This window comes from Macrotis lagotis, chromosome 3, assembly GCF_037893015.1.
Source record: "Macrotis lagotis isolate mMagLag1 chromosome 3, bilby.v1.9.chrom.fasta, whole genome shotgun sequence".
NCBI classification, from domain to species: domain Eukaryota; kingdom Metazoa; phylum Chordata; class Mammalia; order Peramelemorphia; family Peramelidae; genus Macrotis; species Macrotis lagotis.
In genome coordinates, this window is record NC_133660.1 from 298,951,504 (window position 1) to 298,977,544 (window position 26,041).

Consider the following 26,041-nt stretch of genomic DNA (forward strand, 5'->3'; position numbering starts at 1 on the left):
CTGTTAGGCAACTCCATTTCTCACCTTTACTTCTTGGTCACAATTCCAGGACATAGAAATGGGAAGAGGAAGGGGTCCTAAAGAGCATTAGCACATGAAGCTACAAGAGACCAGTGATCTTTCTTTTATAAAGACCAGAGAACAGATCAAAGAGCTAAAATCACACCTCTCTCCACTGCACACTTCCTTGAAAGCACAGGAAAAACTTGGAGACATCCAGAACCTTCTGCAAAAATAGGAGGAAAAGGTTAAAGCTAGTGACAATGGTCCTCTTCCTCATTCACAGCAGGTAAAGCAGAACTGAATATTAATATCAAACTCAAATTCTATAAATAGAAAAATGGAAAATGGAAAACTCATCAAACCATAAAATAATGAACTTGATCTTAAAATTCAATTATAGTAAAAAGAAAGATAAATACAGAAATTCAGAAGAAGAGAATAACATGAAATTAGCAATTATCTGAAAACCCCCAAGAGAGGGCTTTGCATTAGAAAGAAATCTAAAAAGAATTCCTAATATTGAAAAAGCAGTAAAAATGTAAAAATCAATTAGATTCATAAAAGAAAAACTAAGAAATGAAATGAGAGTAGATAAATACAATTTATGAAAATAGATTTAATAGCTTGATAAAGTACATAAAAATTTTCAAAAAAAGTATACCTTAAAAACAGAATCGATTAAATGATTAAAAAGATTCAATAACTCTTTGAAGAAACTAATTCAGAATTAGAATTGGGCAAGTGGAAATAGGAGACACTAAGGAACAGTAAAAGGGGCAAAAAAATAGTCATAAAAAAGATAGAAATAAATGAAAACAAATAATGTAATATTTTTGGACTATCTGAAAACCTTGATCAAAAAAAGATTCTTGACATCATATTTGATGAATTACAAAGAGAAAATTTCATGTTATTTTAGAATAAGAGGATGAAATACAAAGAATTCACCAATTAGATCCTAAAACAATTCTAAAAGGAAAACTTCCATGAATATTAAATAACAAATTTTAGAGCTCTCAAGTAAAGGAGAGAATACTGAAAGTAGCCAGAAATTCAAGGATAATGATGTCCCAGTAAGGATCTCATAAGATGCCAAAACTTCCAAAGTAAAGGAAAAGAGGCTTTGCTATATGATATTCTTTCTATAGGGGAAAAGAGGTAGCACACAAGACTAGAAAAAACAAAGTATAATCTTTTTGGATGAAATGCATATTTAATGAAATAGAATATTATCAAGCACTGGAGATCAAAAGAGCAGAAAGGAGTAAAACATCTGATACTCAAACAGAAATATCAAAAGAAACATAAGGTAAACATGAAAGACAGATTATAGAGTACATTGCAGAGCTAAAGTGTTTACATTCCTAAACGAAAGATAAACAATGCAACTGATCCTTGTTAGGGCAGTTAAAAAAAAATCATGTAAAGGGGACATGGATGAGAGTCACCTATGTTTGAATAATCTAAAAAAACGGAGGAGTGAAAAAAGTGACGTTGTGCAAGAATGGATGAGGGGGAGAAAAAAGACGAAATGATCATTTTTCTATAAAAGAGATACTCAAAGAACTTATATAGAGTAGTTGAAAATTAAGGGGAGACAGTCCCATCGAAATGGGTTCAAAGAGAATTACACACACATATACACACAAACATTCAGATACACATACAGAATCAGTTGGGTATAAAATTAATTTTACCATCAAATAAGGAATAAGGAAACAATAAAGAGAAGAGATGTGTAATAAGAGGAATGTTATATTGAAGGGAAAATTAGTAGAAATGAAATAGATGTTTGAGGAAGTATGGGGTAAAAAAAAAGTGATAGATCATGATAAAGAATCAAATATTTAAGAAAATATATACTATTCATAATATTAATGTGAATGAGTATACTCATTCATAAAACAGAAGCATATAATAGAATAGATTTAGAACTCTGAATCCAACAATTATAAGAAACACCCTTAAAACAGAAAGATAGAGAGTTCTATTAAGGCAACGGAAACAGAAACTAATAAACTTCATCTAAAGAGGTAGCAGTCATGATCTCTGAAAAAACAAATACAAAAATAGACTTATGTAAGAGATAAACTAATAAATAATAAATTTTGGTAAAAGGTACCATAGACAATATTCTGAATATATGAGCACCAAGTGATAGAACACACAAATTCTGAAAGGAATAGATGAGTTGCAGGAGGAAATTAATATTAAAATTATACTGATGGGGGAACCTACACTTTCCCCTTTTCTCATCTAGCAGTATATATGCATAAAATAGGAAAATATGTTATGTATGAATAGAAGTATATAATATTTTTATGTAAAAGCCTCTGGAGAAAACTTGATGAGAAGAAAAATCAGTCTTTTTCCTCATCTGCACATGGTATCTTCACAAGATTGTCTATTTTAGTCCCTAGCAATATCAAAAACTGTTAAGGGACTAGAGGCTGACTGTGTAGTTCCTTTTGAATAAGATGAGACCCTCTTGGTTCAGGAAGTGAGCTCCAGTCTTCCTCTTGGTGGTCTAACATTGTTTACCTTCTTCTGGCATTTTTTTAATTGGTGCACACTTGAATCACAAGTTGTTTACTGTTCCTTGATTGGAAACAGTTGTTTGCTGTTCCTTGATGTGAAACTGTTGTTATTTCATGTGGCTTTTGCTGATAGCCAAGAGTATAATTGCAGGGAGCAGGAGGGACGAGAAAGAGGATTCTGAGATGTAATCATTTGAAGTTAGAACAATAAAGCTGCCTATTTGCTTCTCCTCTGGCCTGTGACTCTGCAGAACACGCTGGTCATGTCCAGGTGCACACCGAAGACCTGGGAGAGGCAAGGCTTGGCTGCCCCTGGAGAGAGAATCCGGACAAAAAACAAATGCAGGAAAGCAAAACTGATAAATGCATCCATTTTAACCCATAATGAAATATATATATATATATTATTCCTCAAAATTATATATATATATATATATATATATATATATATATATATAGAGAGAGAGAGAGAGAGAGAGAGAGAGAGAGAGAGTTAAAGAATAAAAGACTAAAAAATTAAGTAGGAAACAAAATAATATAAAGAATGGTTGGTTAAAGAGAAATCATAGAACTCATTAATTTCATTAGAGAAATATATCCATATAAGAAAACTCATATATATAATTGACAAAGAAAAAGAACAAATTACAAATTCCCAAAAATGAAAATTAAAATCATATAAAGAAAGACACAAATATAATTGTAATTTTAAAAATTAATTAAATTCATAAATAAAATTAGAAAACGGTTAATATTAATAAAGGGAAAAATAGGCAAATCATTACTGAATTTGATTAAAAAAGGAAGGAAACCAAATTATAAATTATAAAGTATAAAAAATTAGAAAAGAGATTATGACAAAGATAATATAGCAAGATGGTTGAATTTATACCAGGAATGCTGGACACCTTCAACAAAAGGAAAACTTTAAGAATAATTGAGCAATTTTTGTTTTTGTTTTTGCAAGGCAAAGGAGTTAAGCGACTTGCTCAAGGACAAACAGCTAGGGAATTATTGTCTGAGACTGGATATGAATTCAGGTGCTCCTGAGTCCAGGGCTGGTATTCTAGCCACTGTGCCCCAGTAATTGAACACATTTACAATAGCAACAACATTATTTGACCATCAGTAGATTGAAGAAAAAAAAACTTTTGATAAAAATACAATATTTATTTATCTAAAAAAGATTATTAAACAAAGAATTAAATGAAACCACTCTTAAATAGGCTATTTTCAAAAGAAATAATAAGCATTTCTTGTCATGGATGTGAAATAGAATCCTTTCAGTAAGATCAAAAGTGAATCTGGAGCAGGTAGGGTGGAACAGTGGATAGAGCACCAGCCCTGGAGTCAGGAAATCCTGAGTTCAATCCAGCCTCAGACACTGAAGAATTACCTAGCTGTGTGACTTTGGGCAAGTTTACTTAACTTCACCGCCCAGCAGAAAGAAAGAAAGAATGAAAGAAAGAAAGAAAGAAAGAAAGAAAGAAAGAAAGAAAGAAATGAATGAATGAATGAATGAATGAATGAATAAATAAATGACTAAATAAATAAACAAATAAGCAAGTAAATAAGTAAGTAAACAAACAAACAAACAAACAAATAAATAAATGAATGAATGAATGGATAGATGAATGGATAAATAAATAAATAATTAGATAAATTGAGAGTGAATCAAGGTAGCCTTCATTACCACTGTGATTGATTATTGAACTAGGAATATTAGTTCTAGTAATAAGAAGAAATGGAAACAATAAGCGTTTTTTTTTTTGTTGTTGTTCAGTCATTCAGAAATGGCCAACTTTTTCTTGACCCCATAGAATAAAGCATGCTAGTTCATTCTATCAGCCACTATCTCTGGAACTTTTTCTAATTTCATGTTTTTTTGTTTCCATGGCATTTCTATCCATCTTATCCTCTACTGATCCATTTACATTTTGCTTCAAACTTCCCTCACAATAGTTTTTACAGTGAGTCTCCTCATTACATGGTCAAAGTATTTTAGCTTTATATCTTTGTATTTGATCTTCCAGTGAATAATCTGAATTAATTTATTTAAATTCTGAATGATTTGATCTCCTTGCTCTCCAAGTGTATAAAAACACCAAAAGGGTTTTTCCCTTCCTTAACTCTTATTAAGTCTAAAGTTCTGCCAGTACTATGCTATATCCATGAGGCTTTCTTACTGAAGTCAATGAGATAAATAAATTATTTTTTTTTAAAGTTTAAAGTTAACACCCCAGTTTTCCTCAGGGATTTTTGTCTCAAACATAGTGATGTCATCTTAGACCTCTTCAATGGACAGATAACATCCAATTATACCCATATCCTTTAGGTTCATTCTCTTCAATTGTAGTCTCCCCTTCAATTATCCTAAAAGATATAAAATATTAAATAATTTTAAGTGTTATATCTTCCATTTTAGTATCGTGTATAATTTTATGGTTTTGACCAATATTTGTTTTGTTCTGTTTTGTTTTTTCCTTTCCCTTTTCCTTTACCTTTTCTGTGTAACTCCTGAGTCATGTATTTGGCAAGTGAATTCTCTGTTCAGTTTTGAACTTTGTGTCAGGAAATTCTGGAAGTACCCTATTTTGTTGAACATCCATCTTTTGTCCTGACAGTTTATGCTAAATTTTGGAGGGAAGTACATTCTGGGTTGTTATCCCAGGCCCTCTGCTCTTCAAAATATGCTATTCCAAGTTTTCTGCTCCTTCAGTGTTGAGGCTGATAAGTCTGACTGTTTTTCCTTTGTACTTGAATTGTTTTGGGGGTTTTTTGTGTGTTTGTTTGCTTGTTTGTTTGTGCTACTTGCAATATCCTCTCCTTTATTTGAGGGTTCTGTAATTTGGCTGTCAGAGGACTTGGATTTTTTTTTTATCTTGGGGTTTATTTCTGGAAAGATTCTGTGGATTATTTTCATGGTTACATTATCTTATTCTAATAGATCTGGACAATTTTCCCTTATAATTTTCTGTCTGATATCTTCCAGGTTCTTTTTTTGATCTACTCTTTCTAGTAGGCCAGTGATTTGTAGATTATTTCTCTTGGATCGTTTTCCCCAAGTCAATCATTTTCCCTAAAAGTTACTTTATATATCCTTCAATTTTTCAGTCTTTTTTATTTTCTTTGATAGAATCTTGTAGCCTTTAGATTCATTGGTTTCTATTTGCAATTCTAATTTTTATGATTTTATTTTCTTTAGTTAACTTCTGTGTTTCCTTTTCCAGTTGGTTATTTTTAAATTCTTATTTTTTTAATTTTTACTTTTAACAGAGTTGATTTCTTTAGTCAATTTTTCATAATTTTCCTGCATGATTTTCATTTCTTTTTTTCATTTTTCTTCTTCCACTTTCTTTGGTTTTTAAATTCTTTTTTAAACTCTTGCAAGAGCTTTTGTATTTGAGTCCAATTTGTAGAATTTGACACTTTCCATATGAATGATTTTTCACTGCTTTCTTCTACATACATAGCATTATCATCTTTGTCTGAAAAGAAATTTTCTATACTGAGCAGTCTTTTAGCTTTTTTGTCTTTGTTGGTTTAGTTCTGCTCATGGGGTTTAAGGAATATGTATCCAAGCTTATTTATTTTACTGGGGTTGGGGTCTGAGCCCAGGCTTGTTGGTGGCTAAGATGCTGCCAATGCAGTCAAGTTTTTGCCTTGGCAGAGATTTTTTGCCTCTATATCCAGGTTGTGATTTAACAGTATGTGTTGTAACTGAGTCCTGTCTTTCGCTCTGGTCTTCTCAGGTTTCAATCTTTCTTTGGGTTTGAGGTCTTCCCTGCTGGCTTGCTTTCTAGCTGCCAGAACTTGTACTGTTGTTAAGCTGTTGGGACCTGGATTGCACTGTTGCTAAATGCCTCCTGCTGGCTCTCCCTGCTCTCCTACCTCCTGGACTTTATTTCCCCTTTTTCCCCAAACAGACAGACCATCAATAAAGATTCTCTATGATATCTACCATTGAAAACTTCTTTGAATCTTCTCTTTTTCTTTGTGGGATCTGTAGTGGGGATGTCAGAGTAGAGGCTTCCTTTATCTTTGATAGGGAAAAGCTCCAGGAGCATGATAGCTCCACACCACCATCTTGGCTCTGCCCTGGATGCTTGTACTATTATAAACTGTGGTTTGACATTTTGTAATATTTTGCTACTACATCGGGATCTTGTTGGCTCTAGATTCCCATTATAGTTAAATATTGATAATTAATGGACGTCAACCCTTTAATAAAGATGATCCTAAGATCTTGAAGTTTTTGACAATAGGATGTATTCTCTCTCCATTTAATAACCTCCCCTGACTTCTAGAAGTTCTAAGAATTGATATCAACTTATTTTTCATTTTTAAATATTCACATCAGTGTAATATTTTCCTTTCGGTCTCTTAATTACCCCCTTTGAAGTTCATAGGTAAGAATAATCAGTGAATGTAGCAGAATCTCATATTTTGTTTTCACATTCCTCTACTTTCCTTCCTCTAATCTTTTTTCACAGGCTGTCTTACATGTCCAAAAGCAATTGCCTTTGGGTATTTAACTTTGAGAATCCGTGACTTTCTATAAAAAAAGAAAAAAAAAAAAAAACAGCTCAAACACAACTTTCAGCAGGAAAACTTTTTCAGTACCCAAGAACTGTTGTTTTGTTCCCTAAGGCTATCTTTCACTTAATCCATATTCATCATATAAATGTTCATTTATGTCTTTGTGTTATTCCCTCTTATGCCTGTGAAAGGTCTTAGAATGGCTTTATTTTCCTTTACTTCCTCAACCTTTAATATAGTGAATGACACATAGTAATCCTTACAAATGCTTATTGATAGTGAGAAAGTAAAAATATCAGAATGATCCCAGAAATTGATTGTGATTATTTACACAGGATCAGCTTTATGTGTATGGAGAAAGGTAACTCATCATAAGAAAATGCGGGGTGAATTATTTGATTAGGTCAATCTATGATTTAAAGAAAACAATGTAGAATGGTTTTCAGTTCTTTGAGGTTTCCTTCTGTTTTATAAAAATGAAGCAGTTCCACCAACAATGTATTACTTAATATCTCAGATTTCCCACATTGCTTCCAACATTGATCATTGTCCTTTCTGGTCATATTGGCTAGTTTGAGAGGTGTGTGGTGGTGTCTCAGTGAAGTTTTAATTTGCATTTCTCTAATAATTAATGATTTAAAGCAATTTTCATATAATTATGGATAGCTGTGAACTCATCCAACCTTTCTGGAGGGCAATTGGGAATTATAAAAAAAGGGCAATAAAAACGTGTAATACTACTACTGGGTCTGTACACTAAAGAGATTATGAAAAAGGATAAAAACATCATCTGTACAAAAAATGTTCATAGCAGCTCTGTTTGTGGCAAAGAAATGGAAGCTGAGGGAGTGTCCATCAATTGGAGAATGGCTTAACAAACTGTGTTATATGCATGTGTTGGAACACTATTGTTCTATTAGAGCCCAGGAGTGGTAGGAATTCAGAGAAGCTTGGAAGGATTTGCATGAACTGATGCTGAGCAAGATGAGCAGAACCAGAAGAGCATTGTGCACCCTAACAAAAACATGGGAGTGATGATCAACCTTAATGAACTCATACCAACAGGGCAACAGACAGGCACACTTTTGGGGTGTCTGTGATGGAGAATGTCATCTGTATCTTAAGAAAGAATTGTGGAATTTGAACAAAGACTAAGGATCTTTAATTTTTTAAAAATGTTGTCTTATGTAATACTTCTATATCTCATACTATATGTTTTTTCTTTAAGGATATGATTTCTCTCTCAATGCATACTATGGGAATGATGAAAAGACCAGGAAACTGCCTTCTGTGGGGGGGGGGTGAGAGGAGGGAAGCTATATTGGGAGGAAAATTATAAAACTCAAAGTAAATACAATCTTTCTAAAATTAATAAGGAATGATATAAGAGAAAACAGAAAGCTTTACTAAAATGGCATCTAAGAACATTTTTGAAGTGGACAGTGATAGAAGGAATTGAATTGTATCAAATCTGGATATAAGTTTACAACAGACAAAGCACTGAAACAAAAGGAAATTACAGTTGAATGGGAGGATTAATGAACTGATGTGACTTATAGATGATGACTTGGGTACAAGGCATTATTAGAGACCCAAAGATTCTATAAGGTGAGGAAAATAAAGGATATTCAATAAGAAATTGTTTTATCATGTAACCAAAGACTTCAACATTCATCATCATTTTGGATATTTCGTCATTCATTTTCATTGTTCAGTGCTCATAAGGAAGATTTTCAAAAAAATTACAAGAAAACAATCACACTGTACATATGTAAAAATAATTTTCCCTTCTCATGAGTTTTAGCATTATATTTTTAGCTGTCCTTTTGATCTTTTTAATTGGATGTTGTGTGGACATCTTAAATATATATATATATAGATATAGATATAGATATAGATATAGATATAGATATATAGATATATATTTAAAACAGAACTCATTGTCTTCTTACCAAAACCTTTCATTTCCCTAATATCTCAATTACAATCCAGTTTACCACTGGCTTCCCATTCCATCATGCTCACAAATTCAATGCCATGTTCAATTCCTCAACCTCTCTAATACCTACACACACATCCAATTTTTTGTCAAGTCCTGCTGATTCCATTTTGAGGGTTTTCTTGCTATTCCTCATACATGATACTTTATCTTTTGATTTCAAACATTTTTACAGACTACACCCCACACTTGTAATTCCCTCTCCACCCATCACAAACTCTTTCCTTACTTTGCTTCCATAAAGTCTAAGCTGAAGCCCCACCTTGAAGAAAATTTTCCCCCAATTTCATATCTTATTTCTAAGACATGTCCATTTTTTCTGTATATGTGTGTGTATATATATTGTTTGTACATAGTCTTTAAATATGCTGTCTTCTTTGTTAAAATGTGAATTCTTTGAGAATTGGGGCTATTTCCCCTTTGTCTGCATTGCTGTGCTTAATGCAGTGATCTCTCTTGCTCTCTCTCTCTCTCTCTCTCTCTCTCTCTATATATATATATATATATATATATATATATATATATATATATATATATGGTACTTGAAAATACTGATTTGAAAAGACAATTTTAGAGGTAACATACATTCTATATTTTTTTTAAATAAGTAAACATTTATCTTCTGGAGTAAGAATAAAAAGGCAAGCAAGAAGAAGATAAACAAATCATGTTAGATGAAAATTCATAATAAGAAAAAAAGAGGAGAAATATTACTCCAAAGATTTTTGATTGTATATCATGACTACTTCCTATAAAAAAGGATTCTAAAAATGAAGAACACTAAATATCATCAAAAAGAACTCTTTTGACAGAAAACACGAATAACAAGACTTCTAGTTAAATGGCAGTCATTCCATAATCAGTTCACTGTTTACAACTAGGTTATTGATCAGGGAAAGGAAAATTTTAAGAAAAATATCAAATTAGAAGATAAAATAAAAATTATAAAATTAGATATATTTGAAATATTTTTGTTGAGAGATGGGACTGACAAAGCTATATTACTAAATGAAAAGACCCCCAAGTGGGGTATCAAATTTCTTAGAACCTAAAGTACATCCAGGAAAAGAATAAAATATGGAAATCCCCAGACCTGTTACCATAAGTGAAACATAAAAAAGGAAATCAGGAAATAGAGAATAGGGCTAGCATGACAGAGGAAAATTGGAGAATTTGAACATTCCCAGTACCTCTGAATAACAATGGGAAATGAAACATGGTCCATCTGGTCATAATTCCTTTTTCTTTTCATCATTATCAACATTTCCATCTTTATCATCAATGTTTAATGACTGATTTAAAATTTTGAAAACACTTTACACATACTGTATCACTGAATTCTCAGAACCACCCTGGAAACACATGCTATTAGTGTCTTATCGACAAGTAAGGATGAGGTTACTGATCCTAGTAATTTTGAGTCAAGATTCAAACTCATGTGTCTTGACTCCAAGGACACACATTATCCATCACATTATCTAACTTCTTGATAAATTATACCCCAAAGGAACTTTCCGATTGGAGATGATGACTATCATTGCTAAGGGACATTGAGGAATGAAAAGGTATTAGTCATGATAGTCATGATGGAAAAATTTTTAGATTCAGGAACAAAAAGAGGAGAGGGATAAAGCTCGCTCATATAGCAGCCATGTAAAAAAAAAGAGAGATCTTTAAAGAATGTGACCAGAATGACTGAAAAATAATGCAGTGTGTACGAATGCCAGGGAATTCAGAGCCATGCTGGGAAAAGTCCTTTGGGCAAGAATAAAAGTAGAAAAATGAATAGCAAATATGTAACTTGGACTTGTCTTCAAAACAGATAACAAATATAGCATAAACAATGGGATGGAGGGGAGCTTGCCAGAGGGATACTGCAGTGCTCTGAGTCTATTTTAGAATCTAATATTTGTATTATGCTAAAAAAACAATTTACTTATCAAAGAAATATTTAAAATATAAGGAATCAAGTAGAGTTATATTGATATTAGAAGTAGATCTCAGAAGAATTCTATAATTTTTTTTAAAATGACAATCATGATCTCAAGACAAAACAAAAATTAAAACATATTTTCATAAAGAAAAGATATCAATATCAATATAAATTGTATCCATAAAATTTTAGTAATTAAAAGGGGGAAAATAAGCAATAGAAACTCTATTGGGAAAGATAGATAGATGATATAATTGTTTAGTCATTTTTTTCAGTCATGTCTGACTCTTTGTGAGCATTTGGGGGAGGTTTTCTTGGCAAAGATGCTAGAGTATTTTCCCATTTCCTTCTGAAACCCATTTATAGATGAAGAAATTGAAGAAAAAAGGCTTGCAACTTGACCAGGGCCACGTAACTAGTAAGATAACCAACATTCAAACACACAGTCACAGAAAGGTGTATGTGTAATAATTATTTTTATATATCATTATGAGTATAATACTTGTAAAATAGTACTAGTAAGGTAGTTTTCAAGATGATCATAAATATTTATATGCAGATAGGTACAATATATTTGACCTCAATGTGTCTCCTAAAGTACATCCAGGAAAATGTGTTAAATTTGAAAATATTTAAAAAGGTAAATGAAAAAGCCATTCTTGATCTTTGAATTTACTTATTTTAAAAATTTCTAGAATAAATAGCATACAGCATTTTTACAAAAATGGATTCTATGCTAAGGCATTTAAAAAGCTAAACCAAATTCATAAATGTCAGAAGATTCGATATATTGAATCTTCATCTGTGTAGGAAGTTTCCAGTGAGCAACAACCTCTGGCAATGAAACCCATCATATTCTCTGAGCTGTTTAGTTTTGGAGTTGTTAGGTCACTGACTGTTTAAGTGACTTTCTCACAGTTGCATATTAATTAAGTTTTAGTAAAGTCCTTGAAAATTGTTTGGAATGTAATTTCAGCAAAGTACAAGACCCACTCTCTCAATTGTTAAGCAAGCTATAATATGCTGCCAATTCTTTATAGATTTCACTGTCTAAAGATTATAAAGAAGTTTAGAAAAGAATAATGATCCATCATACCAAAAATATATGGGATGAGCCTAAAGAAACTCTTAAAGAAAGATAGATTTGAGGCCTCTTATCTAGGGATAATGAAGTCATACATAATAGGTATTTGTAGTATATAATTGCTAATATCATTTTATTTTTCCCTCATGCAATTTTATTATAATTCAAAATGGGGCTCAATTGCTTAATTAATTTATTGATTGATTCAGTGAAAAGTCTGGGCCTTGTGGGTTCATTTTTAGGATATGTTGAATCTCCATTTGTATTTCCTACATTAGATCTAATTTCTTCTCCTTGATAAGTTTGTAAAAAAAATAAAAAGAAGAATAAACAAACAAAAACAACAATGTTATTGAGTATGTGGATTTGGATTGTTTGCAGCAATCTTATCTCAGTTCTATTTCCTCCCAAATCAAGTCAAGATTATTTTATTTTGTGATTATCTTTCATTCCATTTATAGTTACTCCTCTAGAATTTTTTTAATAATTGAAGCAATCCCCTCCTAGATTTTATTTAAACTTTGAAATTCTGTTACTCTCCCTCTGTCTTTGCAAGATCTTCTACTTACTTTCATATATTTCTGCAATTAAGATTTCTTTTTTCCTTTAGAGAAGAAGAGACTCCATCATCTTATAAATAAAAGATTGAACATGAAGTGTTACTATGATGTCTAGGTTATATATTCTTAAATGATGGCTCAGTCCTATGCTAATAATAAATGATAAATTTTAGAAAGCTTTTCAAGTAAATTTTTATTTTTCTCAAGCTGAAAGTTCTTGAGCCAAGTCCCTAGTATATTGTGTGAATCCTCTATGGCAAACTTAAAGGAAAACAAAAAAGAAAATGGCATAGAAAGGACTGAGATCTGTTTTGTTGGATGCCACATCATAGTAATATTACAGAATTATTAGTTGGATGAAATCATATCTTCACACATAATCTCAGTTACTTCAGTCTTTTCTGTGTTGCCTATATCTTAATCTTTATTATTCAGACAATTGTCTCAGCTCATGTTTTCAACTTTAAGATACTAAAAAGAACTTTAATAATAGAACTTCTTAACTGAGCTCAACTTGCTTTCAGATGACATGTGGACTCATTCTGGAAACGAGAAGAAGTTTCTGGAGGACTTAAATGAAAGTTTTCAAATGTAGGTGGGAGAGATGAAAAGCCTAAGTTTCCATAGGGATTGTGGAATAAGTCAGGGTAAATAAGTTTCCATTAGTTCATTTAGTTAGTTCCTTAGTGCAGCAATGACATCTTTGTTCCTGAGGCTATATATCAAAGGATTAAATACTGGGGTCACAATGGTATAGGAAAGGGAAAACACTTTATTCCTGCTGAGTAACTGGACTTGGGTTTCAAATACATAATGTTATCAGATCTATAGAAAAAACCTACAACAATGAAGTGAGAGGAACAATTGGAGAAAGCTCTGTATCTCCCTGTGCCAGAGGGGAGCTTCAGGATGGTGACAATGATTTTGATATAAGATCCAACAATCAAGAGAAAGGGAACCATGGCAAATAACACAGCATCAGCACAAACAGAAAATTCAATCATGGAGGTGTCCCCACATGCCAATTTCAGTAATGGAGGAATGACACAGAAAAATGTAATTGAATTTATTAGAACCACAGAAGTACAAAGGAAAGATCTGGTATGTCAATGCTATCTGAACTGGGATCCCAGTAATCCAGGAGCCAAATAGGAGCTGAAGACACATTTTATGGTTCATAATAACAAGATAGTATTCAAGTTTATAAATGGTCACTTAACAGTCATATGCCAGTGGAATCAACAGCAATGAAGTGTTAGAGATGGGATACATGTCTGAGGTCCTATTAATTGAATAATCCTAAAAATGTGAGTCACTTAGCCCTGTTTCTGCAACAGTTTTTCATGACTAATTTAGGGTTTTACAGTAATGCACTTTGAAACACTTAAAATGCTATACAAATGAGATTTTTATTAGTTATCATTATTATTTTTGACCAAGTAATCTGTGAATCAAATAGAGAAATTCTTGGGGAGAAAAAATAAGAAGATTAAACAAAGAAAAGGATTTGGGAAACCACATAGCTATTTGAGTATGTGAGGATATATTCTGGCTTCCTGTGACTTTGTAGGAGTTATTACAAGATTGAGTACTCAGTGCCACCTCCATTCATCCTATCTCCATAATTGGTTAGTGTAGTAACAAAACTGATGTAAGAAGAAAAGATAATTTCTGGCTGGTGGATGTTATGAAGGTGGCTGTTGAAGATAACAAGTGATGAATCACAAATTGAAGGAAAGCCCTTTCCCTTCCCCATAATAATAGCGGGGTGCCTGATATTCACATAAAATCAGTGAGACTATAAGTATTTATTAAATGCCTACCATGTGGAAGACTAGGTAGTGCAGCAAATAGAGTGATGGAACTGTGGTCAAAGGGCAGCAAAAATGTGCATACCCTTTGATCCAACAATACCACTATTGAGTCTATAACCAGAGGAGATCATGAAAAACGATAAAATCATCACTTGTACAAAAATATTCATAGCAACCCTGTTTGTGTTGGCAAAGAATTGGAAATTAAGTGATGTCCTTCAATTGGGGAATGGCTTAGCAAAATGAGTTATATGCATGTCATGGAACAATACTGGTCTGTTAGAAACCAGGAAGGATGGGAAGTCAGGGAAGCAAGGAAGAATTTACATGAACTGACACTGAGCAAGATGAACAGAACCAGAAAAACATTGTATACCCTAAAAGCAACACAGGGGTGATGGTCAACCTTGATGGACTTGCTCAATCCATCAGTACAAAATTGAGGGACAATTTTGGGCCACCTACAATAGAGAATACAATCTGCATCCAGAGAAGGAATTGTGGAGTTTTAACAAAGAGCAAAGACTATTACCTTCTATTTAAGGGGGGGGGGGAACTGTTATCTTATGTAATTTTGCTCTCTCATATACTTTATTTTTTTTCCTTAAGGATATTATTTCTCTCTCAGCACATTCAACTAAGATCTATTTATACCATGGAAACAATGTAAAGACTAACAGATTGCTTTCTGTGGGAGGTGGGGGGAGGGAGGCAAGAAGAGGGGAAAAATTGTAAAACTCAAAATAAATAAAATCTTAAAAAAAAAAAAAGAAAAGAAAACTTAACTTCCTGAGTTCTAACCTGGAACCAGACACTTAACTGTGTTACTTTAGGAAAGTCACTTAATTTTTTTACCTCAGCTCCTCATCTGCAAAATAAATTGAAGAAAAAACAGGGAAAACTCCAATCTTTTTTTTTAAGAAAACTCCAAATATGGCCATGAAGAGTTAGATACAACTGAAATGACTGAACAGCAACAAATTTTAAAGACATAGCACTACTTCTGTAAGATCTCAACTCTCTCTGATGATACCAGAACAAAGAACCAGGAATCCAAATGTATGACTGCAAACAAAAATGGAAAAAAGTGGTTAGTTTGGATAGATAGTAGGATCCTCTTTCCCATAGATCACCAAAGACTCAGGAAAAATTTATATCTGGTCATGTTAGAGAGTGATTTTTGTTTACCTTCAGGTTTGTTTTTTTTAACAAGGATACTTTCAAAATTTATAGTCAACCACATTTGAATTTAAAAAAAATGGTTACCATATTGGTTAGATTAATCAAAATGTTTCTGTTACTTTAACATGGTATGAGTATTTCATTAAGTAATAGTTTCTATATTTTTATAATTTGACACAAACTGAAATAGATTGCTACTTAAAGGAGAATACCTTTTATTCCTTCTGAACTGTCTAAAAGTAAGAAAAGAAAAAAATTTTGGAAGGGATCATAGCATGATTTCCTTTAAATAGTTTCTCTGTAAGTAGTCAAAAATTCAAATGTGTCTTTGAGGATCATCTTTAAAATGAAGAAATATGTAAATTTGATAATTACATTAAAATACATTTGACCTTATAAAAAATGAATGCATACAATTTATAAGTCTTTTGATGCTCATCAATTTGGTTAAAAAAGAATGGAAAAATTAAATTCAGTGCTACTGAGAATGTGAAATAAACAGCCATATTCAGTGCTATCAACAATTACAATCTCATATAATTATTTTGGTGAAAGAAAAGCAACTTATAATAAAAAATTTGACATTCAATTTAAGTCAAAAATATTTATCGGTAATCTGTTCTATGCCATGCATTGAGAAAAATAAATCCATTTTGGAGAATATACCCTGTAATATTTTTTAAAATAGTCAAAATTCAAATGATTTTATTATAATAACTTTATATTGTTAAAAAAATAACATTTCCAATGAACTGTTTCTGTATCATCTTATAAATTATCAATTTCCATATCAACCTAGCAACCAAAATTTTTTCTTGTTTATTCTTTCAATAAATTTTTTCTCTGTAATTATAGATATATAGAAATATAAAACATAAACATATATAAACATGAATATAAATAGAAAAGAAATGGATGTTATTGTTCAATATATAGTATTAATATGGATATATCTATTGTGCCTAATATTGATAGATTTTAATAGGCATATATAGATTTAAAATAACATATATATAAATTATTTTGTCTATTCACATATACATATAAAAATACATTAAAAATATGCATTTATCTATTATTGTGTTATGTATTTTTTTGATTAAGAGAAAGACAAAGGGTTTTTCTTATGGGAATTTAGAACCATCCTTCCAGAAATAAGTTGATTTTTTTTCATATTTTACATTCCATCCCTAACTAGCTATCTGTTATTACATCAGTATAGAAATTCTCATTCAGTTCTCACCAACTATTCTAAATGTTTCTTTGATAATACAAAATAAAGAAATTATACTCCTCTAATTGGGAAGAAGTATTCCAAGTATTTAATATGATTTGATTTGGGTTGATTTAAGACAGGTATAAAAGACTATAATAACTCAATAATTATTGACTTTCATTAGGTATTGCAGAGATACAAATATAAATGTGAAATGACCACAGTTTTTGAAAGTCCAGCAGAGAAAATATTTACATTAATAGAAATATATAGAATATGTACATATTTGATAGACAGTGATGAATGGCACTAAATTTTGGAGAATCAAAAGCACTTCATTTAGAAAGTTACACTTAAAAGGAAATTTGACTCTAAAGAAGAGATAGAAGGTATTATATTATAAATTTGAAGGACAGTCAATGGAATTGTATGGAGACAAGAGATACATTCTAGGTCATGGAGATGGAAACTTCTAAGCACTGTCTTACTGAAACACAAGGCAGAATTCATGAATTTGACTGAGCCAAGTCATTTTGGTATTAGTTGTTTTATTGCAGCAATGACATCCCTGTTCCTCAGACTGTATATTAAAGGATTAAAGAGTGGGGTCACAATAGTATAAAAAAGGGCAAGAACTTTGTCTACTTCTGGTGAGTGGCTAGATTTGGGTCTAAAATATGCAATAAAAGCAGACCCATAGAATAGGCCCACAACTATCAGGTGAGAGGAACAAGTAGAGAAGGCTTTGCGTCTTCCCATGGCAGATGGTAGCATCAGGATGGTTTTAATGATATTGATGTAGGACCAGAGTATCAACAGTGCAGGAGATGTAACAAAGATCATAGCACCACAAAAAACAGATAACTCATTCAAAGACGTATCTCCACAGGCAAGTTTTAGTATTGGGGGAATATCACAGAAAACATGATTGAGTTTATTAGACCCACAGAAGGACAGAGAGAATAACTGACATGTCTGTGCTACCTGAATGGGAATTCCAATGACCCAGGCACCAGTAACCAGCTGATTGCACTTTTTAGGGTTCATGATGAGAGGATAGTAGAGTGGCTTACAGATAGCCACATAACGATCATAGGACATTACAGCCAGGAAGAAGCTCTCAGTGCCTCCTATACTAAGGAAAAAGCCAAGTTGCACAGCACAAGCTATTAAAGAAATATTTTTCTTCTGGGTCCAAAGGTCTGACAACATTCTGGGTATAGTCACTGATGTGTAGCAGATTTCTAAGAAAGCAAAATTTCCAAGAAAAAAGTACATGGGGGTTTGTAGAGCAGCAGTAACTTTGGTAATAATAATGATGAGGCCATTTCCTACCAAGATACTTATGTAAATGATTAAGAAAATCCCAAAGAGAAACCCTTGGAGGCTTGGAAGATCAGAAAATCCCAGAAGGATGAATTCCATCACCATGCTGTTATTTGTTTCTGCCATTTTTTCCTGTATATCCCAATCAAAAAATTAATAAAAATCATAATTAGCAAACTATTGCATTTCTCTGTGCCACTGTATTTTCCTATAAAATGAGGACTTTTATTTGACCAATAGATAAGCAATCTGCTCCCAATGACTTTCAGTATTCTATTATATTAACCATACAATCACAATCTAATTTTAGAGTCAAAAACAATATCAGCAGTCATCTAGTCCATTGCACACCAAGAAAATAGTCCCCATTCCAACTCAACTGACCAAATTAATTATCTGGCTTCTTCTATTTGTGTACTTTTGTTGAGGGTGCTACCTATACATTCAATGATAATCCTAAAAATGATTATACTTTTCTTAATGCAATTGTTATAAATCTCTCTCTCTCCTTATCTTGGCATTAATGCTAAAGTATATTTTTTGTAACTTTTTTCTTTTTGCTCCTATTTTTTTTTCTTTTGGATCACCTTTTCTCTTTAACATACAAGACAGCAAGTATTGCCTAAACTGGTTTCTTACTGAGCATTGTCTTCCACATGTTAAATATTCACCATAGCATAACCTGATTTCCTTTAAAAACAGAAGGCAGATGTTTAGATTACTCATTTAATTACTCTTACAAAACATTTTTTTCTTAACGTAAGACAAGATTTCATAGACTTTTTGGTTTGTTCACACTTATTGAAATTGTAGTTCAATAAAGTTTTTGAATTTTATTTTCAACAACTGATTTCTTAATTATGATTTTCCTTATCTTTAAATTAAGAAGTCATTGTTCTAATTCAAAATTTCCATTTATTTATGGTATGAAATTTCATCCTATCACATGCATATAATGTTCCGTTCAATCTTGTAATCAGTGGATTCTTACTGTCATCTGTTTTGTCAATTACTTTTCATTGTTTTTATCATATTCAAATTTGACAACATTTCCCCGTCTGACTGACTGTTGATGAAATGTGAATCAAGAAGAATAAAAATAGTTTGTTAGGACAATCCAAAAGGATATCTCCTACTGAACCGACATTGCACCAATCAGTGAATCAATATTAAGTGTATGAAGAATATCAGACATTGTATGAGATGTTGTACATAAAAGTCAATTTGAAATACTACTTTCTCTGGAGAAAAGATAACATACATTATAGGAGTCAAGTCAAAAAATTTTTGAATCTTGTGCTTTGATAAAAAGAGAATGCTTTTTAATTAATCTTAATTGAGATTCAGTTAGATTTTCTCAGTGACTGAAATCAAACAGAACTTAGTGAAAATTTCATAAAATACAGTTCTTAGGTTTTTCCTATCCAAAAGACTTAAGCATTTCCCAGTCATCTTTAAAATTATATATAAACTTATTTCACATTGAAATTTCTTTATTATTTGGTCTAATCCTATTTTTTAAATTCTTGTTAGACAATTTCATCCAAAATAAGTAATCCAGATGAAGTGATTTTCTTAGATTGTATATCTCCCATCAATCTCAATTCCAATTCATGGAATGCTTTCACTCCTTGCCTCTGCTTCACAGAATCTTTAGTTTCTTTCAATGTCCTTTTATCTCCCCATTCCACAGAAATTTCTTCTTACCTACAATTTTAATAAAATATCTTATACAATGATTTGAAATCGAGTCTTGTCTTGTAGATGGTTAACTTTTTAAAATTTGATTTGCATTTGTAATGATTTCCAAATAATGACATTTAAAATACAAACTTTCCAAAAATTCTTAAGGTCATATATCTTTGCCTTGCATTTTGTCACAAATAGATTCAGTGAACTATTAGTAGAGGGAATTAGTTGTTTTTAAAATATGATTTTATTTTCAATGGTGAGACTTCCAATACCCACAAATGTCTCCCCCCAATTCAGGATAGTTTAAATATGCCTCTTTGTTTTGAGTTAAGAGATTGTCCCCTTAAAATCATTGAAGAATAACATAATCAGTTATTGAAAATTGGTAGCACTCCAACATTAGAATGTGCTACTAGAAACTAAAGAAACTAGTATGTAAAGAATGTGTATCTCCATCTCTTCCAGGAAAAATTACTTAAGGTTGAAAAAAGAAAGATGTCCGAGTAAATACTCAGCAAATTTAAGATCAATTCAACATCCTTTCTATGGTATTTTCTTTTAAATTTACTTTCAGGTTCATCAAAAGTATAGATATTGAAATAATGATCATATTTAACATGTTACAAACAGTATTTCTATGCTGTGGGTCTGTAATCAAAATGAAAATTAATCCCATGTTATTTTTACAAATTATTTCTTAACCCTAATTTCAAATGACTTAAACATATTTATCAAAATGTATTCTGAGAAACATAGATTTTGGAGGATCAGGGAATGCCAATCAATATTATGAAAGTCCTTCCCTACTCTTTAATGAATCTTGATCCCTAAGTAGTATCATAGGTTTTGAAGACAACAGGGAGATTAGACATCTAATCTACAGAAATTAGATATCTTGATTGAGCTGAATAGTTAGTGTGATAAAATATTTCATTTTAACAGGTTATGATGGTATGAAATAATATTCACTTACCTCACTTTTGAATATAAAACATGAAAATAAAAATATTTTATTAACTGATATGTATATTTCCATTTAAGGTTTTCAAAAAACTTGAAATATAGTATCTTATTTAAATAATATCTTATTTTGAATGGCTTTATTTCTTCATTTCATTTCTAAGAAAAAAAGCCTTAAGTTTAGTCACATATTCATAATCACATGATAAGTGTTAACATGAAAATTCAGAGGCAATCTTTCCTTCATAGCAGACTCAACATTATTCTTCCCTATAGACTACACCACCTCTCAAATCTGCTTTAAACTACTCACCTCAAGCTTCTAAATTCTGCAAACAGAATAACAACCTACTTGCAAAGTGTTGATTGCATTATTGATAGAATGTAAATATGAAACTGCTTTATAAGTATAAAACTACTCTTCTCCTTTGCTTTATGGAGATAGCTTTTCTCCCAGGTCACTTTTTGTTTTCTAATGAGTAAAGAATCACTCTGACTTTAGTCCAATTCCTTAATGAAATCATGTGCTACAGCACTGGGATTTGAGTCAGGAGACTTTGGTTCCAGTTTTGCTTAACCCCCAAGCCCTCCTGAAATTGATTTTATTTTTGATGACTTTGGTGACCAAGGGCTAAATTCATAGGGAATTAAATAAATGCAAAAGGAATTGAGATATAAAGCATCAGTCCTTTTCTCCTTTTGTGTAATTTTTTTCTAACCTGTTGAAAACTTAAACTCATAGAAAAAATAAATTTAGTAACCAAAAAAATAAAAAGTTCTCTTAATTCTCTTCCAATCCATGAGGACTTGAACAAACACCTTTTACAGTTATACTCTTCATCTATAAAAAGAAATTATATTAAAACAATTAAGACATGAGTCAGGGTCAAATGACTAAGTAGAGGTAGCACAACAGCCAAGTTCTTTCCAAATCCCCTTCAAACAAATTTAAAATAATGCTTCTAATGCAATTCTGGACCAAGTTGGCTTTTAAAAAAATTCCATCATGAAGCATTTTCCAGGACAAGACAAATTGGGGTTCAACAGTAGATATTTATGACCTGAGGTGCAAGTCAGTCTAGAGTATGTTTGGTGGGTATGCTGGCTGCAAGCCTTGGTATGAGCTGTGAAATGAACAGCTTCAGGAGCTCTTAGTCCAGAGACCATAAAGGGATTGGATAATTGGTCAGAAAGATTACAAAAGACCTACTTATAGCATTGACCACTCGACCAGGCACTGTTTCGCAACTCCTTTTCCCATAATTCTTATTCTCAGTTCCAGGGGAGAGAGAAGGAGCAATAGCACTTGTTCCTACAAAGGACCAATGATCCTCCTTGCATAAAGATCAGAGAACAGACTAAAAGAGCAATGAGCGCACCTGTCCTCACTTCACCTCCTTGGAAGAAATGAAAAGTTGGAGACAATCAGAACTATCAGCAAATATAGCAAGGGGGAAATAATAACTTAATGCTAGTGACAATCAATGCTTCCCCACCATCTTAGCACTCACAGCAGGTAAGGGGAGCGCAATGTTAACAGAAAGCTCAAATTCTAAAATGAGAAAAATGGAAAATGAAAAATCAGCAAACAATAAAATAATGAACTTCCCCCTAAAAATCAACTATAGCAAAAGGAAAGATAAATACTATCAAATTCAGAAGAGAATAAAATGAAAATATCTAAGTCCCCCAAGAGAGCTGTGCATTAAAAAGAAGCCTAAAAAGAAGTCTTAAAATAGAAAAAGTAAAAAATGTAAACTTGATAGAAAAACAGAAAAGATAAATAAGAACAGATACAGAAACTTACAAAAAGAGAATTAAAAGCTTGGTTAAAGAGCCATAAAAATTTTGAAAAAAGTATAACTTAAAAAACAGAATTGAATGATTATAAAAGGTACAATTGCTCACTGAAGAAAATAATTCAAAATTGGAATTGGTCAAGTGGAAGCTAATGACTTCAGGAACTATTAAGAAACAGGCAAAAGAAAAAGGCAAAAGAAATTTAAAACATTTAAAAAAAGATGTCAACTGTCTCACAAAAATGGACATGGAAATAAATGAAAGGAAAATAATTTAATAATTTTGAACTACTTGAAAACAATGATCCAAAAAATCTCATCTAAATTACTTTAAAGAGAATTACACACACACACACACACAACACACACACACACACACACACACACACACACACACAACACAAGCTCAGTGTGATATCAAGATGCACCTTCCCATTAGATAAGTAGTAGGGAAAGTGAATAAGAGAAAAGAGAGATGTGTAATAAGACAAGTGATATGCTGAAGGAAGCATTAGAAATAAAATTGATGTTTGAAGAAAACCTGGGTAAAAAAACAAAGAGACTGAGTATGATAAAGAGACTAAAAACAAAATTGAGAAAATTATATAATATTCATAAGATGGATGGGAATGAGATAAGTCATGTATAAAACAGGAGATGGTAGGATAGATTTGATCTCTGAATCCAGCAATTAAAAGAAAAACCCTTGAAACAGAAAGACATCCATAGAGTTAAATTAAGGGTCCTGAAGTAGGAACTAGGAGTAACAATTATGATGCCCAAAAAAGCAAATGCAAAAACAGATCTAATAAGAGATAATCAGGGAAACTAAATTTTGGCAAAAGATACCAGAGACAATATTAATTCTGAATATATGAGCAACAAATGTTGGAACATGCAAATTCATAAAGAAGAAATTAAATGAGTTACAGGAAGAAATAAATATTAAAATTATGTTGATGGGGGAGCCTCCATTTTCCTCTTTTTTAAACCAGTTAAATTTATGTATATAAAAAAGAAAGTAGTTAATTGTATGAATAGAAGTAAATGATATTAGATATAATAGACCTATTATGGGAAAAACTGAGTGAGAACAGAAAGGAATTTGCTTTTTCCCCATCTGTACATGACACATTCACAACACTGTCTACTTTTAGGCCATAGCAATATTAAAAACAAATGCAGAAAAGTAAAAGTATTAAATGGATCTTTTTTAAAGCAATAATGAAATAAAAACTATAATCAATAAATGATTAATGTATCAAAGATTCTAAATTAATTAGAAAACCAAATAATCCAAAGAATGAGTTGGTCAAAGAAAATTCAAATAAACAATCATTAATTTCATCAGAAAAAATTTCAATAATAAGATTCAAAATTTGGTGAATGCAGCAAAAAACTATAAGGAAAAATGTATTTCTAAATATATGCTTTGTCAAAAGAAAGGTCTTAACAATGAATTATGTATACAACTAAAAAAATAAGAAAGGAACAAATTAAAAATTCCCAAACACTATAATGGTAGTCATATAAATTTAAAAAGATACAAATATAACTGTAATTTAAAATAATAATTTAAATTCACAAATAAAATTAAGTATTTATATATTCCTGATGGATTCAAAATAATGAGAAATATAGTCAGTTGTTCTTTCTTTCTCTGTCTCTGTTCACACTCTCTCAAACTCTGTTTCTGCCTCTCATTTTCTGGGAATATGGTCTCTAATTTTAGTTTTTAACCATTTTGGAAATGGTTGTGATTAAAAAAACTGTGATTCTTGAATAAAATTTGTTTTAAGCTAATTTCTAAATTTCCCATGAAATTATTTTAACTAATGAATATTTGAAAATGTTTATTTTGATGACTGTTTTGATCTATTTTTTCCTTAGTAGGTTTTAATTACCAAATCTAATCTATTTCTTTTTTCTTTTCCTTCCTTCATTTGTTCTTTTTTCTATCAGCATGAAATAATTTAGTTCATTAAGACATTTTTCTATCATTTAAGATTTATTAATACTGGAACTATTTGATTCTTACCTTTCCCATTTTGTTTCCCTGGAAATATTTCCATTCTGTTTCATTTATTTGGCATCAAGTTCAGAATACTAATAAGAATAGACTTTTTTATATTTTATATTTTTGGCAAGGTAATTGGGTTAAGTGACTTGCCCAGGATCACACAGCTGAGCAATTATTAAGTCTGCGTTCAAATTTGAACTCAGGTCCTTCTGATTCCAGGACCGGTGCCCTATGCTCTATGCCACCGAGCTTCCCTGCGAATAGACTTTATATCATTAAATTTCTAGTATCAAATTTGCTATTTAGCTCCTTACATCAAAATCTGAAGCAAATGTTTCATCTGATACACAGCAATTTAATACCAAAAGACTTTTGAACTGTTCATTTAATGTTAAATAATTAGCATCTATCTTTAGAGAATTAGGCTTACTAATTAGGTTTACTAAAACATTTTTATGCTTATGTATTTTACCCTCTCTAAAACTACAAGGAAGAAGAAATGAAGAAAGCAAGAGAACAGCGTCATGAGATGAGCAACCTTGAATTAGAAGCAGCTCTTCTCAATAGTCCAGAGATTTAGGACATCTGCATTTAACTGGTTATGGATTATATTGTCCCCAATCAGAGGAAGAAAAACAAAACAAAACAAAACACAGAAAAAAACAAGCCTTCTGAATCTAATGAATACTTTATAAGAATTATCTCTTATTATCTCTCCTTCAATCCTAATTCCTCATGCAAAAATTGCTAATTTGAAAATATATTTTAAAAATATGTATGTAAAATGCTTACCTGACTGTTCCCTTCTGAAAGGAGGGTGGTGGGAAGGGAAGGTGGGGGGAAATTATGAAATTTGGAAATATGTATGTACAAATGGGTGAAAAGGAATAAATATTTTTTAATTTAAAAAAATGAAAATGAACCATCGAAACTATAAACAGGTCACCATACAATTCTTATTCTCTCTGCTTTTATGAAGTGCAAAAAACAGATCCGATGTGTGAGAAAAATTTTATGGGGGGGAGTGGTGGGTGGGGTTTGAGTGTATTTAACATGCAATTTGTTAGTGGTACTAGGAGAGTTAGAGCTAACATCTTTTATTTGTTTATTAATTCTTTTAGTTTCCTTCTTATCTACTAATCACGCTCTTCCTTGCCTCATTTTTTCCCTTTAGCATAATCCATATTTTTTCCTTTTCTTTGTTCCTCCTGATTTTGCTGTTTAACTGCATCCTTCTTCCTCAACTCCCATGCAGGCCTTTCTCTTATTTCAATAGAAGTCCCCTGATTTCTCTTTAATTTCTTCTAAATTTCTAGTTGAGTAATTTCCAATCCCCCTCTGCCAGTTCAAATTATTTCATTCCTCAAAATTCTCATA

The 26,041-nt window shown here is 31.6% G+C and overlaps 1 protein-coding gene across 1 annotated transcript; it reads right to left on the reverse strand.

The window, feature by feature from the left end:
• Nucleotides 1-17,395: 17,395 nt before the first annotated feature.
• On the reverse strand, nt 17,396-18,325 carry LOC141516910 (olfactory receptor 10AG1-like). The gene has a single exon (XM_074227867.1). The coding sequence runs from the start codon at nt 18,317-18,319 to the stop codon at nt 17,396-17,398; it is 924 nt and encodes a 307-aa protein (XP_074083968.1). The 5' UTR covers nt 18,320-18,325.
• Between the last annotated feature and the right edge of the window lie 7,716 nt (nt 18,326-26,041).